At 39.0% G+C, this 23136-nt stretch overlaps 1 protein-coding gene across 1 annotated transcript in view; it reads right to left on the reverse strand.

Annotated features, from left to right (window-relative positions):
• Positions 1 to 20118, reverse strand: part of LOC150087739 (carnitine O-acetyltransferase-like) — a 93640-nt gene extending 73522 nt beyond the window's left edge. Inside the window, exons 1-2 of the mRNA XM_090369862.1 lie at positions 20055 to 20118; positions 5904 to 6113 (exon numbers count right to left, since the gene is read on the reverse strand). Coding sequence (XP_090225988.1) covers positions 5904 to 6113; positions 20055 to 20093 — 249 coding nt within the window. The 5' untranslated portion in view covers positions 20094 to 20118. The remainder of the gene's footprint in view (positions 1 to 5903; positions 6114 to 20054) is intronic.
• Between the last annotated feature and the right edge of the window lie 3018 nt (positions 20119 to 23136).

Consider the following 23136-nt stretch of genomic DNA (forward strand, 5'->3'; position numbering starts at 1 on the left):
CAGAAGAGTTTACAACTTCATACAGTAGCATAGCTACCCTTTCTCGGGCCTGGAGGCAAAAAACATGTCTGGGCTCCTACTTAATTAATGAAAATTGCAAAAACAGGAGACAGCCAAAGACCCCGGTCCCCTAAAGGGCCCGGAGGCAATTGCCTTGCCTGCCTACATGGTAGCTATGCCACTGACTTCATAGTAACTGCTATGAAGTTACTCATAAACATGCGTCCAATTCGGGGCTATGGCTGTTTCAATTTTAAAAAAATGGCTACGGAATTTAGTGATACAAAATAATATAAAAATAAAATATATAAGAATAAGCAAACGTGTGCTACTATGAATAAACATTTTATTGTGGGTTTGTGTTCTTTTATTCTTATTGGTAAAACTCCAGATCTTGGGTACATATTTCGACAAACGGACAAGAACAAAGTTGTGATCGACAGGTGCCACTCACTGCTTTCCCGCCCACTGTCCTCCTTGGTTGATATGCCTAGGGTATTTATCCCCCACTTGCCGCTGCTTTTAAATCGCAAACTCGTCTTCCGATTTTAAAACAGCGGGATGGGGGAGGGATAAACGCCCTACCTAAGCTAAGCACCCCTCCTCCTCCTCGATGACACATAACAATCAGAAAGAAAACGCCTTCACAATAATCACAGAACTTGTCCGTACAATCACTTCGTTCTATGACCACGGCCACCGTGCAGAGACAAGTGGTACCCAAATAATGAACTTTAGCCTTCTTGTTTATTGTTATTTTTTTTTTTTAGGAGCATTAGCAACTAAGGCCATATTGCTCCGGAATATGCGGTGGTCATTCCCTAACCTTTCCGCATCCTCCGTATTTGGTGGTGACGGGCTCGAACCCCGGTCTAATCAAGAAGTGTGTGCTACGCACTGCTGCTCCTTCCCACCTAGCTACTGAGGCGCCTTTCTTGTTTATTATTTTATTACGTTAGGTGAGTTAAGCACATATGAGTAAAGCGCCTGTCATCTTCACCTCATTAACCTAATGCTATTTTATGAACAATCGATATAACGACCGTTTTCTCATTCCTCTGGGGGAGGTGGGGGGGGGTCATTAGATAGAGCGACTGTATTACTATTTGCAAATTTTCCTGAAATGTAACGCACTGCATACATTAACTGACTTTTTTTTTTTTTTTTTTTACCATCGAAAACTAAAATCCACTTTCAGGCGCTTTCGCATATACGTTTCTGGTTCCTATTCTCTTCACCATGTCTGTCCGTCCGCCCGCATGTAATAAATGGCCCCCCAGTGGACTGATTTTCATGAAATTTTATATTTTGCTCTTTTTAAAAAGATTTGTCATGTCTTTCGTAATTTTTTTAAAATCGCAAATAGAAATCCATAAATTATTATTTATTTTTATTTTTTCGTATATATCACACGGGTTATCCACACAACGTATATTAAATGGCGCACTGCATACTGTTTGTTGCTCTGTATTGATTGGAGGAATGAGTGCGCAGTACGGTTAATGTGCAGAAAAATGTTCTCGGATTCGCACATACGAAGTTCTTAATTTTCGGTGAACCTCTTTATTTTTTATTATCAGTTTACTAAATATATGTTGTGAATTAGTACTATTAGAAGTCGCCGTAGCCGAGTAGTCAGCCACGAGGGTGCATGAATACAGTGCTTTGAGTGACCGTGATTGAAGCTGGCGTGCCTACTAAATACGGTGTTGTTTCTTGCGCATTCTCCATCTTGTAAACTGCTCTGACCGTGCAGTCGGGATGACTGCACGGTCAGAGTCCCGGAGTGTAAGCAGAAAAATTTATTTATTTGCTTATTATATTAATGATAGCAGAAACGTGAAAGATAACACATATCAAATTTGTTTACACATTTGTTGTTGTTATTATTATTGTATTTATTTATTTATTTATCATTGGCTGATTCGGGGAAAGTTCATGTCCTTGCACATTACTAATATTATACTGTCGTGCCATTAGTGGTGGCAAAGGTTTGAGTTCGATTTCCGTTGCTAATCGGAAAAGTTCGAAACTTTTATGGGCTTTTTCATTCCAAGGCTGAGTTAGTTGGTCTCAGGCAAGGACAGCAAGGTTTTTCTCCTGGAAACTTGGGTTTTTCCTCCAGCAAAACAGGAATATCGACCAGAGAACCGACGCAATTTATAGACAAACGAGTAAATACACACGAGTGGATTAAGTTGTTCTTGGTATCCCCTAATATGATATATTTTTTAAACAGCATAACAAAAAATGCAATAATTTGTCAATTTGTGTAGGCCATCCACTAAAAAAGTAGATTGCGCTCTGGTTTCCTAGTTTTTTTTTTGGGGGGGGGGTAAAAACGTACTGGGGAAACGCCCTGGTGCGGTCTGGCTTGATTGCGTCCACGGTGTTGATTTAAAAAAATGCATAATAAACAAACTGTTAAAAGATAAAAAAAAAAAAAAAAGGCTTTCAACGAAGGTCGTTTTGCTGAAACCCCTTTAGTAATCTTAAACATTGAAAATTGCTGTCTGGCAACACGTTAGCAGTGAACTACTGAACTGCGTTACTACTATATCCAGTGGCAGAACTAGAGCGGGGCAGCCAGTGTAATGCCCCAGGGTTCTTACTTCACAGGGAGGCCCACTAGCTGACCAAAAGTGTGGGAATGAATAGAAAAAGAGATTCTAAGCAGGCATATGGACTAGTTCTGTAAGGTCATTAATAACAGCAGAAGCATCAGCATCTCTATCAACTGGATCAATGGTACTAGACAATTTAAGCCAGCTATAGTCGTAAACATTAAATTCAAGAAGGAAAATTACTTCGCTGTTAAGAAAGTTTTGAGTCCATCAAAGTTCTTCGGGATTCGAATCAGACTTTTTTTTCCCATTTGGTGTGGAGAGGACGGTCATTATAACTACTGTACACCCCACGAGGACTGATGGACTAAGATACTGTAGATGTGTGGGGCAGGAATAAATTTTTTTAGATATGGAGTACACACGTGAAGATTATAGATGAATGTATCCAGTCCCTTAACATAACGTGGCCTTCAGTGAATTTGATTTCTGTGCTCTGCATACACGGAAATTGGATTTCCTGAATAACTGCTAGAGTATCGCAAACAAGATTATACAGAGTAATAATTCCTGGGATCATTATGCAATTTGGCAGTTGGATGTATATTTACATGCGATAGATTAATGCTGTTTATTGCCTTTCTCCATGTTTTCATTTTGGACATTGTGCAAAATAAATATCGATCATTTCTTCAAAAAGGTTACATTTTTGTAAATAACAAAATTCTTGTTATTTCTGGGGGTGATATAGCGAGGAAGGATGTAGCCATCATTATAGATCACAGGATTAAGGAAAGGCTAATGGAGGCGAATAATAGCGACAGACTCATGTCAATTAAACTGCAAATGAATGACAGCGAAACATTGAAAATAGTACAATGTTACGCACCAAAAACCGGTTGCGAAGAGATTGAGAAGCTGGAGTTTGAGGACAAGTTCGAAGAGAACATCACAGGTGGAGATATAGTTATCATAGGTGACCTGAACGCAAAAGTCGGAGTGGAGGGACAAGGACTAGAATACGTTATGGGTCCGCATGGCTAGGGACCTAGGAATGATGATGGTGACAGGCTGTTGGATTTCTGTTTACGGAACAGCTTGGTCATAGGAAACACCTGGTTCAAGAAGAGAAAGAGTCACAAAGTGACAAGATACGATTGGGACGGTCAACAGGAATCCCTCCTTGACTATATACTCGTGGATAAAGAGCGACGCAGAAGACTAGTGGCCGTCAAAGTCATTCCTAGTGTTTCATTGGGTAGTGATCACAGGTTAGTGTTGGAGTTTTAAAATTCCCTAAATTGAAGAGGATCAAAATAACAAGAGGGAGAAAACTACGAGTGTGGAAGTTGAAAGAAGAGGAAAAAGGAGCGATGTTCAGAGAAGAGTTCAGGAAGGTTGTACCTAAGACTGGTGAACAGCGTGGACTCAGAATAGAAAGCATTCAAAGACTGTACAGTAGGACTGACAGAGCAGGTTTGTGGAAGGACAAGCATTAGAAGGAGATGGGAAGAAACACCATGGTGGAATGATAGAACGAGAGAGGCTGTGAAAATCAAGAATAATGCATTCAGGACCTACTTTCAGAACAGAAATGGCGAGAATAAAGAGAGATATGAAACCGTGAAGAGAGAGACCAAGAGGATAGTTAACGAGGAAAGAAGACTGTGGTTGGAAGAATGAAATGAAACTCTACGACAAGATATCGAAGGTAATAAAAAGACGCTGTATAGTATGGTGAGTAAAAGGAGAAGAGATAGTGAACAGAGCAAATATTTGATAGATGAGAATGAGAACCTAATAACCAAGGACGAAGAGATAAGAGGAACATGGAAGAAGTATTTTGAAAACCTGTTGAACGTGCAGGACAGCCAGCAAAAGGGACAAAAGCAGGTTGATCATAAAAGAGGGAATGAAAGCGAAGATACGGACAGAGAGAGCAGACAGACTTGATGTGGAATGATGTAGTGCAGGCATGGAAATAGGATAGGCCTGGCAGATCGACGGTGGATCTAATTTTCTGCATCAGGCAACTGATGGAAAAGTGTTATGAACAAAATAAAGAATTATGGATGGCATTTTTGGATATAAAGAAAGCGTTTGATGCCGTAAAGAGAGAGAAAGTGTGGGAGGTTTTGAGAAACTTGGGGATAGAGGAACATCTTGTGGAGAGAATTGAGAATATGTGCACCAATACAGTGAGCAAAGTAAGAACAATGGTGAGGTTGACGGAGAGCTTGGAAATAACATCAGATTTGAGGCAAGGAGGCGTCCTGTCACCACTACTGTTCATAGCTGTCATGAATGATGTGCAATGTAGAGTGGTGGAACAACTTGGACAGGACCAGATGAAAGTCGTGCTCTTCGCAGATGACCTCTGCATATGGGGAGAGAGAGCAGGGAACAAGTGCAACGGCAAGTTGATATATGGGCTAGTATGACCAATGAATTTGGACTGGTTTTCAGTCAGGAGAAGAGTGAAGTAATGATTCTAAAGAGGAGTGGCGATCTTGACGGATACATTACAGTGGAAGGGAAACAGCTAAAAATGGTTAACAACTTCAAGTATCTATCTAGGAAGCACCATTACAAAGACTGGAGTAATAGACGAAGAAATAAGTAGAAGGATACAAGTGGGTGGGAATTTCTATAGGCAGACAAAAGATCTGATCTGGAACAGGAACATACCACTGAAATGTAAGAAGGTTATATATCTAATTAGGTACGTAATAGTAAGAAGGTCCTATTACGTACCAATTCTGACATATGCATCTGAAACTTGGACTATGAGGAAAAAGGATGAAAGCAGAATTCAGAGGGCAGAAATGAGATCTGTGAGGAGCATAGCCGGAAAGACAAAACGCGACAAAATCAGGAATGATGTGATTAGATAGAGAATTCGGGTTGAAAAACTCCAGAATAGGATTGAAAGGTCCTGTTTGAAATGGTTTGGACATGTCAAGAGGATGAACGAGAGGCGTTTGCCAAGAAGAACGTTCGATTTACAATTAAGGGACAAAAGACCAAGGGGGAGACCAAGAATGAGATGGCATGACATGATAAAGACCGATGTCATCAAGAGAGGAGGAAATTGGAGTGAAATCAACGACGGAGAGAAGTACACGGACAGGGCATGGTGGCGAGGCTTCATACGTCGACCCATGGAACAGCGGAACAATGATAGATGATGATATCATTTTATGAAGTTTTCTCACTAAATGCTACTTTTTGGAGTATAAGATCTGCTCTAAAAGTAACATTTATTGAGAAACCAATACATAAGATCATGCCATCTTAAATTATTGATATAAGTTTATTATATTTGGCATGCTTACTTGCCTTTTCAGTTTTGAGATACTGCTCTGCTGTTAGTTTTGGATGTAAGAAGCGCAGATATTTCTGTAGCATTGCACGTAAAGGTGGAACTGGAAGTGTCTGTAGTTCATTCTGATGAACCAACATTTTACCTTTCATGTTCGTGACTGCTTCTTCCTGTGATGATGATGTAATCATTCTTACTATTTTAAATAAGTGCTTCCATTGAGCTGCCTGTAATAAAAGAATAATAAAAAAAAAAACTTGATCAACACAATTACAAGTAAACAATCATTTAACAGTACACTGATCTGAAAAATATTTATTTATATATTTTTCTAAAGCGATATAGAAACACTGGCATAGATATTGATAGGGACTCATCAAGTCGTTTAAGCGACTGGAAGCAAACAAGAAAATGCCCCAATCTCCCAGCTACCTGATAAGGTCCCAGAATACTGTATTCATTTTGTCGCTGCTCCACCACACGAAAAGATCATATTGATTTTTTTTTTCCAGTCCATAATAGCATAGCTGGATTCTATTGAAGTCCAGAGAATTGAACAGGAATTTAAAATTAAAATATACAAAGTCCTCATTAGACCAGTTGTGACATAGATTTGTGAAGCTTAGACATTAACGAATAAAGATGAGCAGTTGTTGAGAGTGTTTGAGCGTAGAATTTTACGAAACGTTTTTGGGTCTGTACAAGATGTTGATGGATCCTGGAGGATTACAATGAACCATGAACTTGGCCATCTTATTCAGGGTGCGGACATCGTCAGATTTGTGAGAAAAGACCATTAGAATAAGAAGTTGGAGAAGTGTGACTTCTGGGCGAGCTTATTGGTAGAACATATTGGAACATCTGGGAGAGCTTATTGGTAGAGAAGGCTAAGACCACCCTGGATCACGACGCCAAAAGAAGAATACCTAGTCTCTGGATGCAGCCACTTTCAGGCATCCATCTAAAACACGTTTCTGCCTGTTGGTGCACAAAAGGTGAGTTTAATCTTGTACAGTAACAGAGGGTGAAGAACAGAATGTGAAATTCTCCTTACATCAGCTGACATGACCAAAAGTTCTGGAGACACCGCTGTCTTGTCTGCCCATTCAGTTGAACAATAAAACAGCTTAATGGAGAATTATGAGAGACTGTATAGTTAAAATATTTACATTGGAAGACATATTTCTTCCGCCTCAACTTATCTCTATGACAGTTCACTTTTAACTTATAGAGAGCGCCTCAATTTTTTGTGGAGAAAGCGCGTCAATAATTCCTGTTTTTTGAAAATTTTAATCATCTGAGAAGAAACTTAAAAGAAATCTGTCGGTAAGAAGTGGTTGTTTCTTAAGACCACAAGGACGCTTTAGATCTGAGGGATTGAGAAGCTGTCCCGTCGCCACCGTAATAATATTATGGTGGCCACGGCTGCCCTCTTCTCTAGGAACATGCTTCCGCGATATTGGGACAGAGATAAGTCCTGCAAACATTTGTCATAATAAACCTAATATCGCGTATTTTATTATGGATTCTTGTTTTTCTAAGGACGTGGCTAACTCGGTTTTACTTCCGAGGGAGGGTTAATTTGGGTTAGTGATGCATGTCGGTTATACACACTCTTGGGACCCTTAGTCGCAACTCTGTATTCATTGACCTGCGAACGCCTTTTAATCAGTCAATCACTTTTCTAAATGGTTTAATTGCCTCGTAAGTCACTTTTCAGTTACTTAGTTCGAAGCATCTGCTGTTACTATGTCTAACGTTATATTCGATGATGGCCCTGAAAGGATTATATTAATGCTTTATACCGAAATAAAGTAAACGTAATCTGATCAGAGTTGTTTTTTTCACTTTGATTTTAAAATCAAAATCTACAAAGAAAAAACAAATTCACGGCTGGAAAATTATGACAACATTCCTAACCAGTGTACAAGATGATAAGGCATTTAGATTATCAGAAAGCCCGGGAAAGAGAATAAATGTTAGAGAAAAGGACAGCAGGGAGGATTGGTTGGTTGGTTGGTTGGTTGTTTTTGGATTTTAGGAGCATCGGCAACCGAGGCCATGTTGCTCCGTGTCTATAAATTGCGTGTGCTCTGAGGTCGATTTTCTGTTTGCTTTGATAATTTTGATAATTTATTTATCCCTATTTTGTGTTACAATTGTTGGGAGATAACAGCAAGAAGGGAGGGAGAACACATAAGCCAGAGGCTTTTTAGGGGGTGTTCCCTTTGAAAAAGATAACAATAAAAACAGATACATCATGAATCGGACATGTTTCTACATTCCATTACAGAGATTACGTAAACCAACCACACATGTCGCGTGGTTAACAACAGTACTTATAATTACATTGTGAGTACTTTTACAATAACAAGTATGAAAGAAAAAAATATGAAATAATTGCGTAGAGTGTTACAAGCTTTTTGACAGCTATTCCTTCAACTTGTTTACACAATTTACAAACTGGTATGCATTGTGGAAAGTTCAGGAGTTGAGTAGAAGGTGATTTAGATCAGACATCCCTGGTGATGTGTTCAGTCAGGAGCTTCTTGAACTTGTTTAGTGAAATGGCATTTTTGATGTTTTCAGAAAGATTATTCCAGGTTTTTGCGCCTCTGTATTTTATATTTTTCTGGCCTATGGCTTTTCTGAAAAGCGGAACCTTCAGGTTCGCTTCATTTCTTAAATTATATCTTATTCCTTCTTCTTCTATTGTTATAAAAAAGGATCTGAAGAGAGGAGGAAAGTTCGGTGTTTTCAAAGCATTGTAGACAAAGACCGCCTCAGCTTTTTGTATCAGTTGGTAGATGCTTAAGAGTCTCGCTTCCTTATATCTCGAAGTCACCGATGCATTCCAGGGAAGGCCCAAAATTGAACGAACACATCGATTGACAATTGAATTGATTCTCGTAAGGTTATATTGACTGGTCGTACCCCATGAGATGATTCCATATGTGAAGTGAGGCTGTATTAAGGAAAGGAATACTAGTCTGAGAAGGGAAGGGGTACCCAGGCAGAGGCTCGGGCGAGTATTCCTGCTGGTGACGAAGTTTACTTTGGTAAGGTGATCATTTGTTTATCCCAACTCAGCTTGTCATCTAGCCAGATTCCTAGAAACTTGGTATCATTCACCTTTCCAGTTGTTTTCCTTTGTATGTTATTTCGAAATCAATATTTAATGGTTTATTTTTCGTCCTAAACACCATATATTTGGATTTTTCTGGGTTTTGTATCAGCTGATTCTTTTGAAGCCAACTATGCATTTCAGAGAGCAGGGCAGAGATCTTGCATTGAAGTTGGTTAGGGTCTTTATCAGTGATTAGAATGGAAATGTCATCGGCATACGCTACTAGGTGGGAAGATGGAAGATGAGAGAGAAATTCATTAATGTAAAGAACAAATAGGATAGGTCCGAGAAGTGAGCCTCATGGTGTTCTTTCTCGGGTAATCCTAATATGAAATGGTTTGTAAATGTAAGACGCTCGTCTCCAAATGGTTTCTATGACTGACAACTTTTATCAATCAAGTTGTCGAATACTTTCAGCTACTGTAAATCAAACTTGACGTGATGACACAGAAAGTATAAATATTATCATTATTCAAAAATTACTTGTGCAATGTGTAACACATTTTATCAATAAACCCAATAAAATCAGCCTACATCACATTTTCACGGACACACAAGCAATCCAAAATTCATTTATTTGAAGGGTTTGAAACTATCGTATTAGGGCCACCGAAGAATTACCTCATGTACCCATTTGTGTGTTATGTCTATAAATTGCGTGTTTTCTCTGGTCTGTTTGCCTGTTTTGATAGAAGAAACACCGGTTTCCAGGGAAGTGGGAGGGAGACGAACCTTGGTATCAAAAAGTTCCTCGCATCACTGGCAGGATTCGAACACGTTCCTATTCCACCTGGTGTGGAAAGTGGTTATAACCGCTGTGCTATTGCGAAGAAAAGTCAGTCGGCTATTGGAGATTCATTAATACTGGAGGTACTGGAATTCGGAAACGAGATTGGAATTCGGTTTGATTCCTATTTCGCCATTTTCTCAACCAGCTGATTAGTAAAGCTGCATGTCTCTTCTCTTGGATGGCAAAACTCTGACTACTTTCCGTTCAATGTCCTGTGCTAGCTGTTACTTTATGGAACTTAAATACAAAAAAAAAAAAAAATTATGATATTAGGGACCCTGTAAATGATTACATCTACCCATATATATATATATATATGTATTTATATATTTTGTCTCTAAATTGCGTGTGTTCTCTGGTCGATTTGCCTGTTTGATGGACGAAAAAAACCCAAATTTATGGTGGAAAAAACCTTGCTATCTACGCCTGAGACCGACTAACTCAGCCAGGATTGAAAAAAGCCCACTAAAGTTCTTCCGTCTTCACGGTCGAATCCCGTCGTGTCATCGACTGGATTCGACCGTGGGTCTTTTCCACCCGGTGTGGGGAGGACGGTGACGATATCACTGTGCTTCCGCGCAGACGGAACTTAAATACAGTATAAGCATCAGCCGCTCAATCTACAGGGAAGAGAGTGTTTACAAAAGAATACTGGTTTCTTAAGTGGATGATAATCAAATTTCGCCTATCTACCCGAAGAGCAAAGAGCCACTTGTATGATCAAATTCCTTGTCATTTGTAGGATACTTAACCTGATATATCAGAGACAGATCTTGTTCTCAACGAAGACGATAGTAGCCCTAATCGCCGAGCCGAATTTTTGGGACACTTGTTTCTAGGAATTCTTCGCCCCAGTCGACTCAGGTCGGAACCTGCCCTGATATCGATCTCAAATAATCGAGTTCATTTGGTGAGATTCCATTCAACCCAGATATCAGTTACCAAAACCCCTATTGTGACCTCATAAGGTTTATACGGAATAAAAATTACCGCTTGCAAGGTTTTACATTCAGAGGTCCTCACAACTACACCTCTGTGAGATTCCTGAACAGTCGGATCAGTGGATATACTTTATGGTTGGAATCCTTCATTTAGTGAAATAAACGGTTATTTTTATTTATTATTATATTTTTTTTTGTTAGCACCCTAATTATTTCATAATTACTTATTGTATTGATTGTTATTTTATTATTATTTAAAATTTTTTTCTCATTTAATCTCATTTTTGTGGTATCTGATATTGTTAAACTCCTGGACGGAGTTTTACAATAACAGTGACGGATTGGGATTGTAGACTTTTTGATTACTGATATCAGTAAAGATAATTTATTCATTTGTTTATTTTCTTAAGACCCATTTTAGATAACATAACCATCCTTAATGATATTTCCTAAATGCTTCAGAACTAACTACTAATTATCCAATATTAGGTAACCTGATCTTATTTTTTGACTCCAAGCTGTCATTCACCGATCACGTTAACCTCATACACTCGAGACTGACTTCTCTACGCTGGGTCGCCAAGCACCAGCTGCTCCACACCAATGATCCACGCCTGCTAAAAATATATATCGTATCAAATCTATAACCAGTAGTCCTATAATCCTCAGAGATATGGGCCTCGGCTGCTGAATCCAACCTTAAAAAGATATTTGCCGCGGAATTCTGGCTGTTAAAGTGGCTCCACCTTCCCCAGCTCTGCAGTTAGCAGATGCCCTTCAACTGCACAGATTGCAATCCTACATCGGAGAAAGAAGGCTGTTATTAACAATCAAGATGGCCAACGGTAAAATTACAGAGCCGAATTTCAGGGATTACTGCTCTTGGCGCATTCCTCCTCCTTATCTCCTGTCTTCAGCATATCCACTAGGAGGTACTTATAAATTTCGGTGAGCATCGCTCCTCTGGTATGCAGAAGTCTAATACCTGCGTGCACTATTTCATTTTTCATCTATGAATTATCGAATCTCCTGAGATATTGGAGGAATTCTTAGAAGCCTCTTCAATCGGAGTTGTAGTTAGCCGATCTCATGTGGAACGAGTAAGGTCCCTCCCCATTATGTATTCCGAATTTTTTAGCCTGTACAGTATACAAATATGGACCGTGAAGCCACACATAATACAACCCCCCAACCCCTCCCCCTCAATATAGCTTTAGATGTTAATGCGCTATATAAATGAACAACGAAAACAACTGACAACGTCCTCTTTATGGTACAGGAAACATCACATACTCTGGATTCTGAAATGCATCGCGAGAGAGTGAAAAGTCACGTATAGCTAAACCTGTATGTACCAGTCCGCGTGAATCGACTGTTCTTAGTATCAAATAACCGAAGAAAATGTAGTCGAGAGGCCTGGGCTACCATAAATATGCCGAAGTACAAAACGTGAGAAAGAGTTCACAGAACGATGCGCATAATGAAAAATCAAAGTTCACGGAACTCCGGCTAGAACTGATTATGGGAATTTCTTTAATAAGAAAAAGGAAAAGTTCTGCTCTACCGAAAAAGTATTTTAATTCTCAAGGGAAAATTCTGTCATGTGTCATGTCGTTGTTTGGATATCCTAGGAATGTCCATATTTAGATCATAAGTAGACCATTTAAGATAATATAAAGTGTTTATAGTATTATAAAAATGAGGACGCCAGAACCATTCCAGGAAACAATAAAACATTGTACATGTATTTAAAAAAAGTAGTAACAAAATAATGAATTATAGAACGGAAATTTCCTTGTTTATTATTATTATTATGTCTAAGGTGGCACCTAGACTTCCGTCTATCTCCACCTGATAAACTGAATTTGTGCAGAACCTCTGCGAAACAGACCTGTATGGGCAGGCCTCTTCGCCACCAGGGAGCAGCTGGCACCTGGACACCTGCTCCCTAATGGCCGCCCATAGTCACTTGGTACTGGGCCTGGTCTACTATTTTAACAGTGCCTCATGCGCAAAAATCCCGCACCCACCGGAAGTAGTGCTATGCCGGTGGGTGCCAGCAATCCCGCTCCCGGGCTGCCCACACCTGAGAGCCAGCAAAAAAAAATTATATACATATACACACATACAATATAAACAAACTAAAAAAAAAAACAGATAATCAAAATGTATATAACCAAATCTTAATTAGTAATCATTAGATTATTCCACTGTCTTTTCCGTTGAAAAACAGTTACACAAAACTCTTGCAGTGCTTGAAATTTATCCTGATTAGCAATAAGATCACTTTCACAGCCTCTAACTAAATTACCAATCTTCACTTTTAGCCTTTCTCTATGTTCAACATACAAACTACAATCATATAATAAATGACGCCAAGTTTTAGGTTGACTGCAAGTACATAAAGGAGAGCTGAGTAGACCAAAGTAATGTAGTTTAAAATTTAATGAGCCATGGCCAGTTAAAATAAACGATGTTACCATAGAAGTAAAAAACCATTTGTTGTTACTATCATAAGTAAATGTAACTGTTGGAATGAACAATCTAGTCACCTCCCCAGTTACACTAAGATCCCATCTCAGCCACGGAGTGGCTGAGTTAGTCGGTCTCAGGCATAGATAGCAAGGTTACAAATACGGGTTAAGGTATTCAATTACGGGCAACCCTAAAATAATAATTTGAATTTTTTGTTATGCGAGGTTTACCGAAATTCTATAATCGTGTTAGACCGAAACCGTGTTATATAAGTACCGTGTTGTGCGAGGATTGCTGCAATTTATCAATCGTGTTAGAGCGAAATCGTGTTGTAGAAGGACCGTGTGATACGGGGGTTGCCTGTGTATTATTTCCTAATAAACAGCACGAATTAATTTTAAGTTGCAAATAATTTTTAAAAATGTATATTTTAAGTGAAAAAAAATCAAGATTGGGAAATATAAAATTTTCAATTTTATATCCTCCTATTACATCAATAAAATTTCTGCATTTGATATTGTCATAGAACAAATGCTGTACAATGTGGTGGCTGAATATGATAATTTTAAACACATTTTGGGAAATTCAAAAGAAAAGAAGAGGATATTTTAAAATGCACTATAGTCAAGTGAGGCCATTTAACATTAATATAACAACAGAATAGCCTCACGAGTATAGTGACATCCAAAAAGAATGGGCGACACCAAAAGTGTGATCAACAACGATTGTTATTAAAACGGGACTTCTATTATATGTACGAGGGCTGTTCAACAAAAGAACGACATAATATTTCATGAACAACCGTACTGCTTGCTATTTCTAGCTGGGCTATGGAATTAACATTAAACCAAGCGGCATCTTATAGCAACTGCGCAGTTTACTCGTGCTCCCGTTGTCACCTTGGCTATCGGTCAAGTTTATGCCTATTCAGATTCGCCCACGTAACAATGGACGTGACACGCGAGGAATTTTTTTGCTGCTTTCAGATTTTGTTTCCATCTCAAGAAAACGTCAAACGTACGAAATGTTTCGCAGAAGGTTTAGGAAGTTTAAATTTTGACGTCGTTCAATCATAAAAACCTTCATCATTTCGACCCAGAGCAACAAAACTCTGTTTGGAAGTCTACATCAACACCGAAAAAAGCAAAATGTTGTGGCTTCTAAAGGAAAAGTTATGGTCCTCTCTTTTTTTGACATTCAGGAATGGTTTACCAGCATGTTGTACCACTTCATACAACTGTTATGGGACTTTACTACAAAACTGTACTGCACACTTTGAGGGATCACATTCTTCGCAAACGACCACAATTGCATGCAAGTGGGTTGATGCTGCATCACGACAATGCGAGACCTCACATTACTCATACTGTCATCGAGTACTTAGCCAACATTAATGTCGAATGTGTTCCACATCCGCCGTACAGCCCTGACATTGCACTCTTCAATATATATATATTTTTATTTCTAAAGTTAAAGAAGGACTTACAAAGAAAATGTTTCCAGTCGTCAGAAGAAGTTGTAAAGACATCAGAGGCGATTCTCAAACGCATGTCAAAAAATGGCTTCCACCATGTTTTTGAAGAATATCAGAAACGTTGAAGTGAATTTCATCAAATGGGGACTACTTTGAAAATTGCTAGCTTTAGACAGTCAGTACATGCTTCGCGTGTATTGTTATGCAAGACTTGCAAGTGGTGTCTCTTGTGAAGAGGTACATTTAGGAGGTGTGGCAATAGAACAAATAAAAAGATTAAAAAAAATAAATAAAAAATAAAAAGAACAAAGTGAAGAAGCTCAAAAATGGTTTATTTTTATTCAAAAAAAAAAAAAAAAAAAGTAATCATCACCTGATTAAATGCACTTATTACACCGTTCTAAAAGTTTCTGAAAAGAGTCAGCGAAGGCGCCCAAAGAGATTATGTTCAGTTCGGTGGTTATGTTTTTTTTTTTATGTCCTCAACATCCTGAAATCTTTTTCCTTTGACAGCAATTTTCACCTTGGGAAAGAAGAAGAAGTCCGCTGTTACAGATCGGGATTTCTGCCCACTGTATGAAGAACTGCGTTGCATCCTCATCATTGCAATTCTTGATCTACCCCGTGGTCAAGAGAACCTGTTTATCAACGAAGAGACCTGCTACATTCGCAAAAGAACTTTTCACCAGACGGAGATTCCTTCTCATACAAAGGACAGCACACTTGACCTTGACTACATCGTACCAGGAGCATCAACCTTCACTCTCTTACAGGTTTTATTATCTTCTGGCCTGCCCCACAGCACTCCTATATATTCTGCTAACCCTGATTCGCAAGGGTAGGATTGCTACCGCTGACCCAGCTTGGCAGGGTAGGATTTCATACCGCCAAATACCGATATCACATGCCTCCCTTGGTGTATGACTTTTTCTTCCACCCTCTCGAGGGTCCCACTCCCATGCTCGCCTATAGGTGGAAACCGCGACCTTCATTTCAGAGAATGCCTTCCTCAACATCCTCTGACTCTCTCCACTTTACCCTACCCTCCTTTGTACACTCTGTGCTTTCCTAGATTCTTTCTTTTCTTTTTTTTTTCCCCTTGGTCCTTGTTCAGGAAGCTGAGGCGACCCTGATGGAGACCAGCCAAAGAACAACGGGCAGCCTGGCTACCTCCTAGCGGTGGGTGCGGGCAACGTGGACTCCCTCCAGCCGAATGCCTGAACCCAACAACAGAATCTAACACAATACTACACATAATTCAACACACAACACTTCTGGCATTTACAGTAGTACTGTATTTCTTCACAGCGCACTTGTGGCAACAGATGTGGGAAACCACAAGTGGCGCCTAACCCTATGTTGCAGATTGGGAGAGTAGGGTGGATGATTGATCTGTACAATGCACTGTCTCGTCAGGAATATCTTTACAACAAGTACGGAATGGGCAGAGGCATTGCCATGCAACAAGAATCAGACGTCCTTCTCTCGAAATTGCGGCCTCACACGGGAAATGCGCTTCAATAGTCTTCGAAGAACCTGTACATAGAACGCAGCATTGATTCTCTCCCACTTCAGGTACAAATAGGATTGTGACTTACACCCTATTTGTTGTAAAACATGATCAGCATCGTCTTGATTCTGAACTTGTAAACGAAACTTTTCAGGGCTTGGTGATGATTTAAGTCATTGCATGCTCTGACGCATCGTCTCTGGGTGTACTGAAACGCCCACCACTCATCTCCAATGACAGTACAATCGAGAAAATTACGATTGGTTGGACAAATCTGGAAGAACTCTTCGCATGATGATACTCTTCATTGCTTCTGCTCATCCGTGAGACTGTACGGCACAAATTTTGCACAGACCTTACGTTTTCCTAAATCTGCATAGAGAATTTGAAGAATTGTGTCCTTATTCATGTACAACTCAATCAGCCATCATTAAGAGGGTCAAACGACAATCTCTTGCCACTATTCCCCGAACTTTCCAACTCTGTCCTCAGTTCGAGAGTTTGACGAACGCCCACTTCTTGGGCCATCGCAAACATCCTCACTTAATTCCTTGAACCGCTTATACCATTTAGTCACACTGGTACAACTTAAAGTTTCATCACCATAAACAGTTTTTAACATTTCACACGTTTCTGTTGCTGATTTTCCCAATTTAAAAAAAACTTCGACATTTGATATTTCGTTCGTTTTTCCATTGAAAATTCATGACACGAACGTTAACGCTACTAACGAAACTGGTTGTTAATTGCAACGTGTCATCTTACTGGACAATCTGTGTACCACCATCTGTTGGAGAAAATTTGATCTACAATATATCACTTTATATTCAAACTCATTGAACATGACCACAACAGCACACAAAATAAGAGAATTAAAAGTATATATAGAAGAGTAATGAATATTGTGTAATGCAGTTGTAATTAAACTGAACGGATACATTTAGAGAACATAAAACTACAGAGTTTTATTAAGCGTTGTCGTTGGGTTTTTAGGAGCATGGCAACTAAAGCTGTATTCAATGGCGAATTACCCATTAAGGCAGTGAGGCACGTGCCTAGGGCCTCAGGCTTTGGGGGGGCCAAGCCTTTCCAAACATTAATCTATTAAAATAGATTAATGTTTTCAGTAAACATCATAAAAATCTTGATTAATTTGCGAAAATCTTGATTAATTTAAGCAAAAAATTCAAAAGTACAAAATTTCATTTATTTGCCACCTAACTTATTTTTTTTGTATTCTTTTTTTTTTATTATTATTATTTGGGGGGCCCAAATATAATATGCCTAGGGGCCCCAACTATCCTTAATCTGCCACTGGCTGTATTGCTCCTTGTATATTGTCTGTGAATTGCATGTGTTATGAGGTCAATTTTCTGTTTGCTGGACAATAACCCAAATTTCTGGGGACCCGGGTAGGATGGTTTTTTTCTTCCGGAAACACTGGTTTTTTTGTCCAGCAAACAGAAAATCTACCACCAGAACACATGAAATTTACGGACAGTATACATGGAGCAATATGGCCTTAGTTGCTAATGCTTATAAAACCCTACTACAACAACAACAGGATTCATCTCAAGGAAATGTAACCCATCCCGGGTATAGGCAAGTATAGAGGGATTAACTATCACAAATGTCTCATCTCACCCAAACTTAGAAGTAATCTGGACTTCAAACATCTATTCCACAAGAATATTGCAGTAGTGGTCAAAAAAAATCAGCATGCCTTGGATGCAAACAAAAAGAAAAAAAAAATTATATCTATATACTCATAGATATGCAACTAGGATAAGGCAGATGTTCTTCAGTCACATTCACCGAATGGAGTCAAAGAAGATGCTCAGAATAACTGAATTTAAAAAATACGACTACGATTGTCTTCCGAAAACTCTGATTTTTCATTCCGCGAATTCAGGCAAACCCACTTTAGAACACACGTAGTGTACAAACAAGATATACAGACGATATGCGCCATCGTATCTCTCTGGACGCTTATTCTAAATAACCAACTCAGTAAATGCTTCATTTCACTTAAAGTTGCATTCAGCTAGGCTGAGGCCAAGTTATACGATTTTTTTCTTCCCCCTCCCCCTTTTGGTCTTCCAAAATTTCGGGTTTTTCCTCCCACCTGCAAGAAGTTGAGATTGAAAGACACAATTTACAAACATGATATACTTGAAAATTCCAGGAAATGCAATCATTTATAATACTCAGAATTCATACGAAATATAATGATATTTCTAATGGTAATTACGTGGAAGAGAAGTTATTGCCATCAGCACTTACTGAATCATGGTTATGGATTTCCTCAAACTACAACTCTGTTCAAAATTACACTTGATTCATAAACTAGCGGATAAATCCCCCCCCCTCTCCAACGACCCCAGAAAGCGGAAGATGAAAGTTATTGAAAACAAATCCCTTAAATTGCCTGGTTTTTTTTTGTTTTTTTTGGATTTCAAATTTTTGTTCATACAATCACCAGTATCTTACCCCTTCTAACTGTTAAGCCAATCCATTCTGGACTTCATCCAATTCCATAAAACGCTCAGTAATTTTATCAGAAATGTAATTACGAATAAGTGGATACTTTCTTTACTAAATTCGGTTATATATACTATAACACCTGTTGAAAAATACCCCGTTTTTATTCCTCGTGGCTAGCACACCGGGTGGAAAAGAGTTCGAGTTCCGTCGATGACGTGAGGAATTTTTATGGGCCTTTTTTCACAACGTGGCTGAGTTAGTCGGTCTCACGCGAGGAGCATAGTTTTTCTCTCGGAAACTCGAGTTTTTCATCCAGCAAACAGAAAATCGACCACTGAACGCATTCATTACAGACAGTATATAAGGAGCAATATGATATTGGTCGCTGAGAGTGACGCGTTATCCTATAGGCAAAAAAGACGTCTGCCTAGTGCCCCGATCAGAAAGGGACCTCAAAATCACTGTTTAAAAAACTCATTGCTGCTTTTTTTATTAATTTTTTTAAAGTGATTTTTATCGGGAACAACTTTCTACCTGCCAAGGTCAATGAACTTTACTTGAAGATTAATTTGAAAATTGCGTTTTTTTCTTTAAAAAATTAATTTGAAAATTAAGTTTTATTGGTTTTTTCTTTCGATTGGGCCCCCAAATTTCAAAAAAAAAAAAACAACCTCGTTTTGTAATTCATGTAAACAAATATTTCGAATAAAACACTTAATGCAAATTCCTCTTTATACTCCTGTATGCGGTCTTCCAATGGACAATTGAATTCAAGACTTACTGTTTTATGGTAGCCAACAAAGCAGCGCGAAGTTAACATTGAACGGCGCATAAGTATGCTTGATAATGATTGGAAAGAAAACGTGCGTACTTGTGTTCATATAAACTAACTCAAATATATAATTTATATATTGATATACTGGGTCAGCTATTTCTGCTCATTGATGCAGAAAAAGTGACACCCAAACTATAGTTTATATTAAAAAACAGAGGAAGTGCATAGAACTAGCAGAGATAATAGAACTAGTATCTAGAGCACACCTGTGTTAGCGTGGCCTATTCTACTAATGCCTGGGGGTGTTTTCGGTAAATAACGCAGAAAAATGACCCTTTTATTACTTTTGTTTTTTTATGTAGGCTTCTAGTTTCTGAAAAGAAACCTATGAAGATAGCAAACTGTTTATAATCCAAATATATTTGATTAAAAAGTATATGTAAGAAGCGATCTCGAAGGAAAAAGAGGGGGAGACGCAACTTTTTTTTTTTAATTTAGAGATTTGACCTCATAGAGTTTTAATTAGAGTGCATTATATACACCACAATATATTTATGAAACTAAAGATTATTTGGATTGGACTAGAACTTACCGAACTAGGAGATTTGTTGATTACTTTTGAGACAAACATGTTGGTTAATTCGTGAGACCAGGGTCTCCCTACACAGCGACAGGGCAGTTTTGACCCCGTACGTAAGTAGCGTTCGAGTAGACGTTTTTCACTGATCGGCCTTCCAGACTGGATTCTCCACTTTCTCGCACAAGGAAAGTGACTTTGGCTTTGATGGTGATTGGACTAAGTGCGCCACGTGGTTTCTGTAGTCATAATCTGTATGACTGCCTTTCCCTGGCAATTAATGTTCGGAAATTTTGAAGATTTTACGCAAGGCTAGAGAGTCATTCCCCCCCAAGTCATTTGCCGTATTTCCTGTTGTGAAGTGATTGGGGGCGACGTTACGGTATGTACTCTAAAAATGATTAAAAAAACAACAAGGGAAAAAATAATGAAAGTGTTAGAGTATTTATTTATAAGTGGTAAACAAGTAAATTTTTGATATTAATCGTAAAGATTTTGGTTTTGAATAAATATTCTCATTAAAGTTTGTGAAAAAGGGGTATTAAGGTTATTATTAAATTAAAACCACTCCCATACCATGTGAAAATTAATAATATAGTTTATTAGGCGGTTTGCGTACATGACTATAATCAACGGGTCTCGACTACTCAAGTTGTCTGTCCAACTGTACTATGTCAACTGTAAGGGTGACGTTTCGGGTATCATACCGATACCCATCATCAGACCAAGCTGTTGGGGAAACAGAAAATAGAAACTGTTACCAATTTGAATGTTTTAGAATATTACAATTACCAATAATAAAATTAAAATCAGACTGGTAATTGGAATATTCTAAAACATTCAAATATCGGTAAGATACCCGAAACGTCACTCTAATTACAGTAACGTAGGCTAACAGCCTAATAAACTATATTATTAATTTTCATGGTATAAGAGTGGTTTTAATTTAATAATAACCTTAATGGAAATCAACCACGTAGCGTCCTTCCCAAAATATAAAAAGGGAGTATCTGAACGTAATCCCAGATGCGGTTTTTCAGTTTTATGGCTCTTAAGATTTCCAATGGATAATCAAGTTTAATAAGAGGCAACGAAAGGGAGAGGTTGAAAAGCTGTGAAAAAAGTCATCTGAAAGGTTTATGTGAAAGACAATATTGCAATATGTGCTGTGACTCTTCTTGTGTGCTAGCAGAAAATTTAAGGTTTGTAACTATATTCTTCTCCTTTAAAGAGGGCGTTGAAGTGTGTAAGGTGACTGAAGATGGCGACTATTGAGAGAGCCAAGCACCGTGCAATTACTGAGTATCTCCATTTAAAGGGAATGTACCGGAAAGAAATTCATGAAGACATGCAGAAAACGTAAGGGGAAAAGTGGGCTGAAGAATTTAAGCGTGGACGAGACAGTGTTGAAGATGCACCCCGTAGTGGAAAGCCTGTTATCCTGTTGACGCCTGCAAATATGGATGCCATTTATGACCTGATCATGCAGGATCGCAGAACAACATTGACACACATTATGACAACATTCAACATATCCCATGAGCTCGCTCGCGATATTGTGGAGAGTGTTTTAGAAATGAAGGAGGTTTCTTCGAGGTGGGTCCTTAAAGCACAGAAGGCAGCGAAGCTGAAAAGAATGAGGTGTTATCATGAGATTGTGCAACATTTCGAAGCTAATGACGCTCTGTTTTGGGAGTGGTATGTCACTATGTACGAAACACGGGTGCACCACTTCGACCCTGAAACAAAAGAACAGTGGAAGCAGCCCTCTTCGCCCCTCCTAAAAAGTTTCAAGCGCAGAAGTCGACTGGGAAAGTCATGGCATCCATCTGCTGGGATGCAGAAGGAGTGATCATGGGTAATTTCCTGGAACGAGCCACTATCAATGCAGAGTATTCTTCTAACTTACTGAAACGTTTCCGGGAATTGAAGCTCAAGAGGAGCGGATAAAATTGGCCAAAGGAGTCATCTTGCATCAAGACAATGCATCGGCGCACACGGCGTTTATGATTCAGGCAACACTGCGTGATTGGGGGTTCGAGGTGTTACAGCAGCCGCCCACCGGATTTGGCTCCTTCGAACTGTTCTTGTCCACGGTAATTCCAGAAGGGATTTAGAATCTTCTGCAAACAATATACTTTCCAGACTATCTGAATGGGCCACTCAAATATATCACAGTTTCAGTGACAAAAACAAAAATGATGATCTTTAAGAGATGACTAAATTATGCCAGTGATAAAATATCAAGGAAAATTACTTCCTTTAGTGTCCACACACACACACACACACACACACACACACACACACACACACACACACACACACACACACACACACACACACACACACACACACACACACACACACACACACACCTTGGCGTTCTCCTAGATGATTACTGACTTTCTCTTCACACTTGCAGTTGCTCTCTAAAAACATTAAGACTTTACAGAAATAAATACTCTTCAGAATGTCTAGGAATGAATGCAGACTGAAAAACAATACTCGCCGTAATCTTGGCGTAATCTGTCTTTATCCCAATTCTATCAAATACCCAGCTTTCTAGCTGTAAAATCCCAACTGGAAACTGTACAAGGATCTTTTCTCTTCGCTTTACTACGGAAATGCCATGCAGTCTTCACACCAGCGCCACAAGGTATCGCAGGCACTTTACCCGCTGACCTTCATGTTATTTATAAAGGTCTCTGTCATTATATTAGGAAAGGGATACCTCTTACCTTCCTAAAGGATCTACCAGGGGTAGCACAGTGGCATCGTCACCGTCCTTCCCACACCGGGTGAAGAAAGAAAGCCCGGGTTCGAATCCCGTGAATAATGAGACGAACTTTTATGGGCTTTTTTCACTCCGTGGCTGAGTTAGTCGGTCTCAGGCATAGATATCGAGGTTTTTTTCCGTATTTCCTGTTGTGTTTTGTCTGTTTCCCCCGAAAACCCGAGTTTCCGGGGAAAACAGAATACAGTGAAACTTCCCTTTAACGGACAGCCATGGGGAACGAAAATTTGTCCGTTAGAGAGAAGTGTCCGCTAACAAGAAGTCTGAGGGAGAAAAAAAAAAGAAAGAAAGAAAAATCGTTAA

Source organism: Mastigoproctus giganteus, chromosome 3 (assembly GCF_048544385.1).
Source record: "Mastigoproctus giganteus isolate SK-2022 chromosome 3, ASM4854438v1, whole genome shotgun sequence".
In the NCBI taxonomy this organism is placed as follows: domain Eukaryota; kingdom Metazoa; phylum Arthropoda; class Arachnida; order Uropygi; family Thelyphonidae; genus Mastigoproctus; species Mastigoproctus giganteus.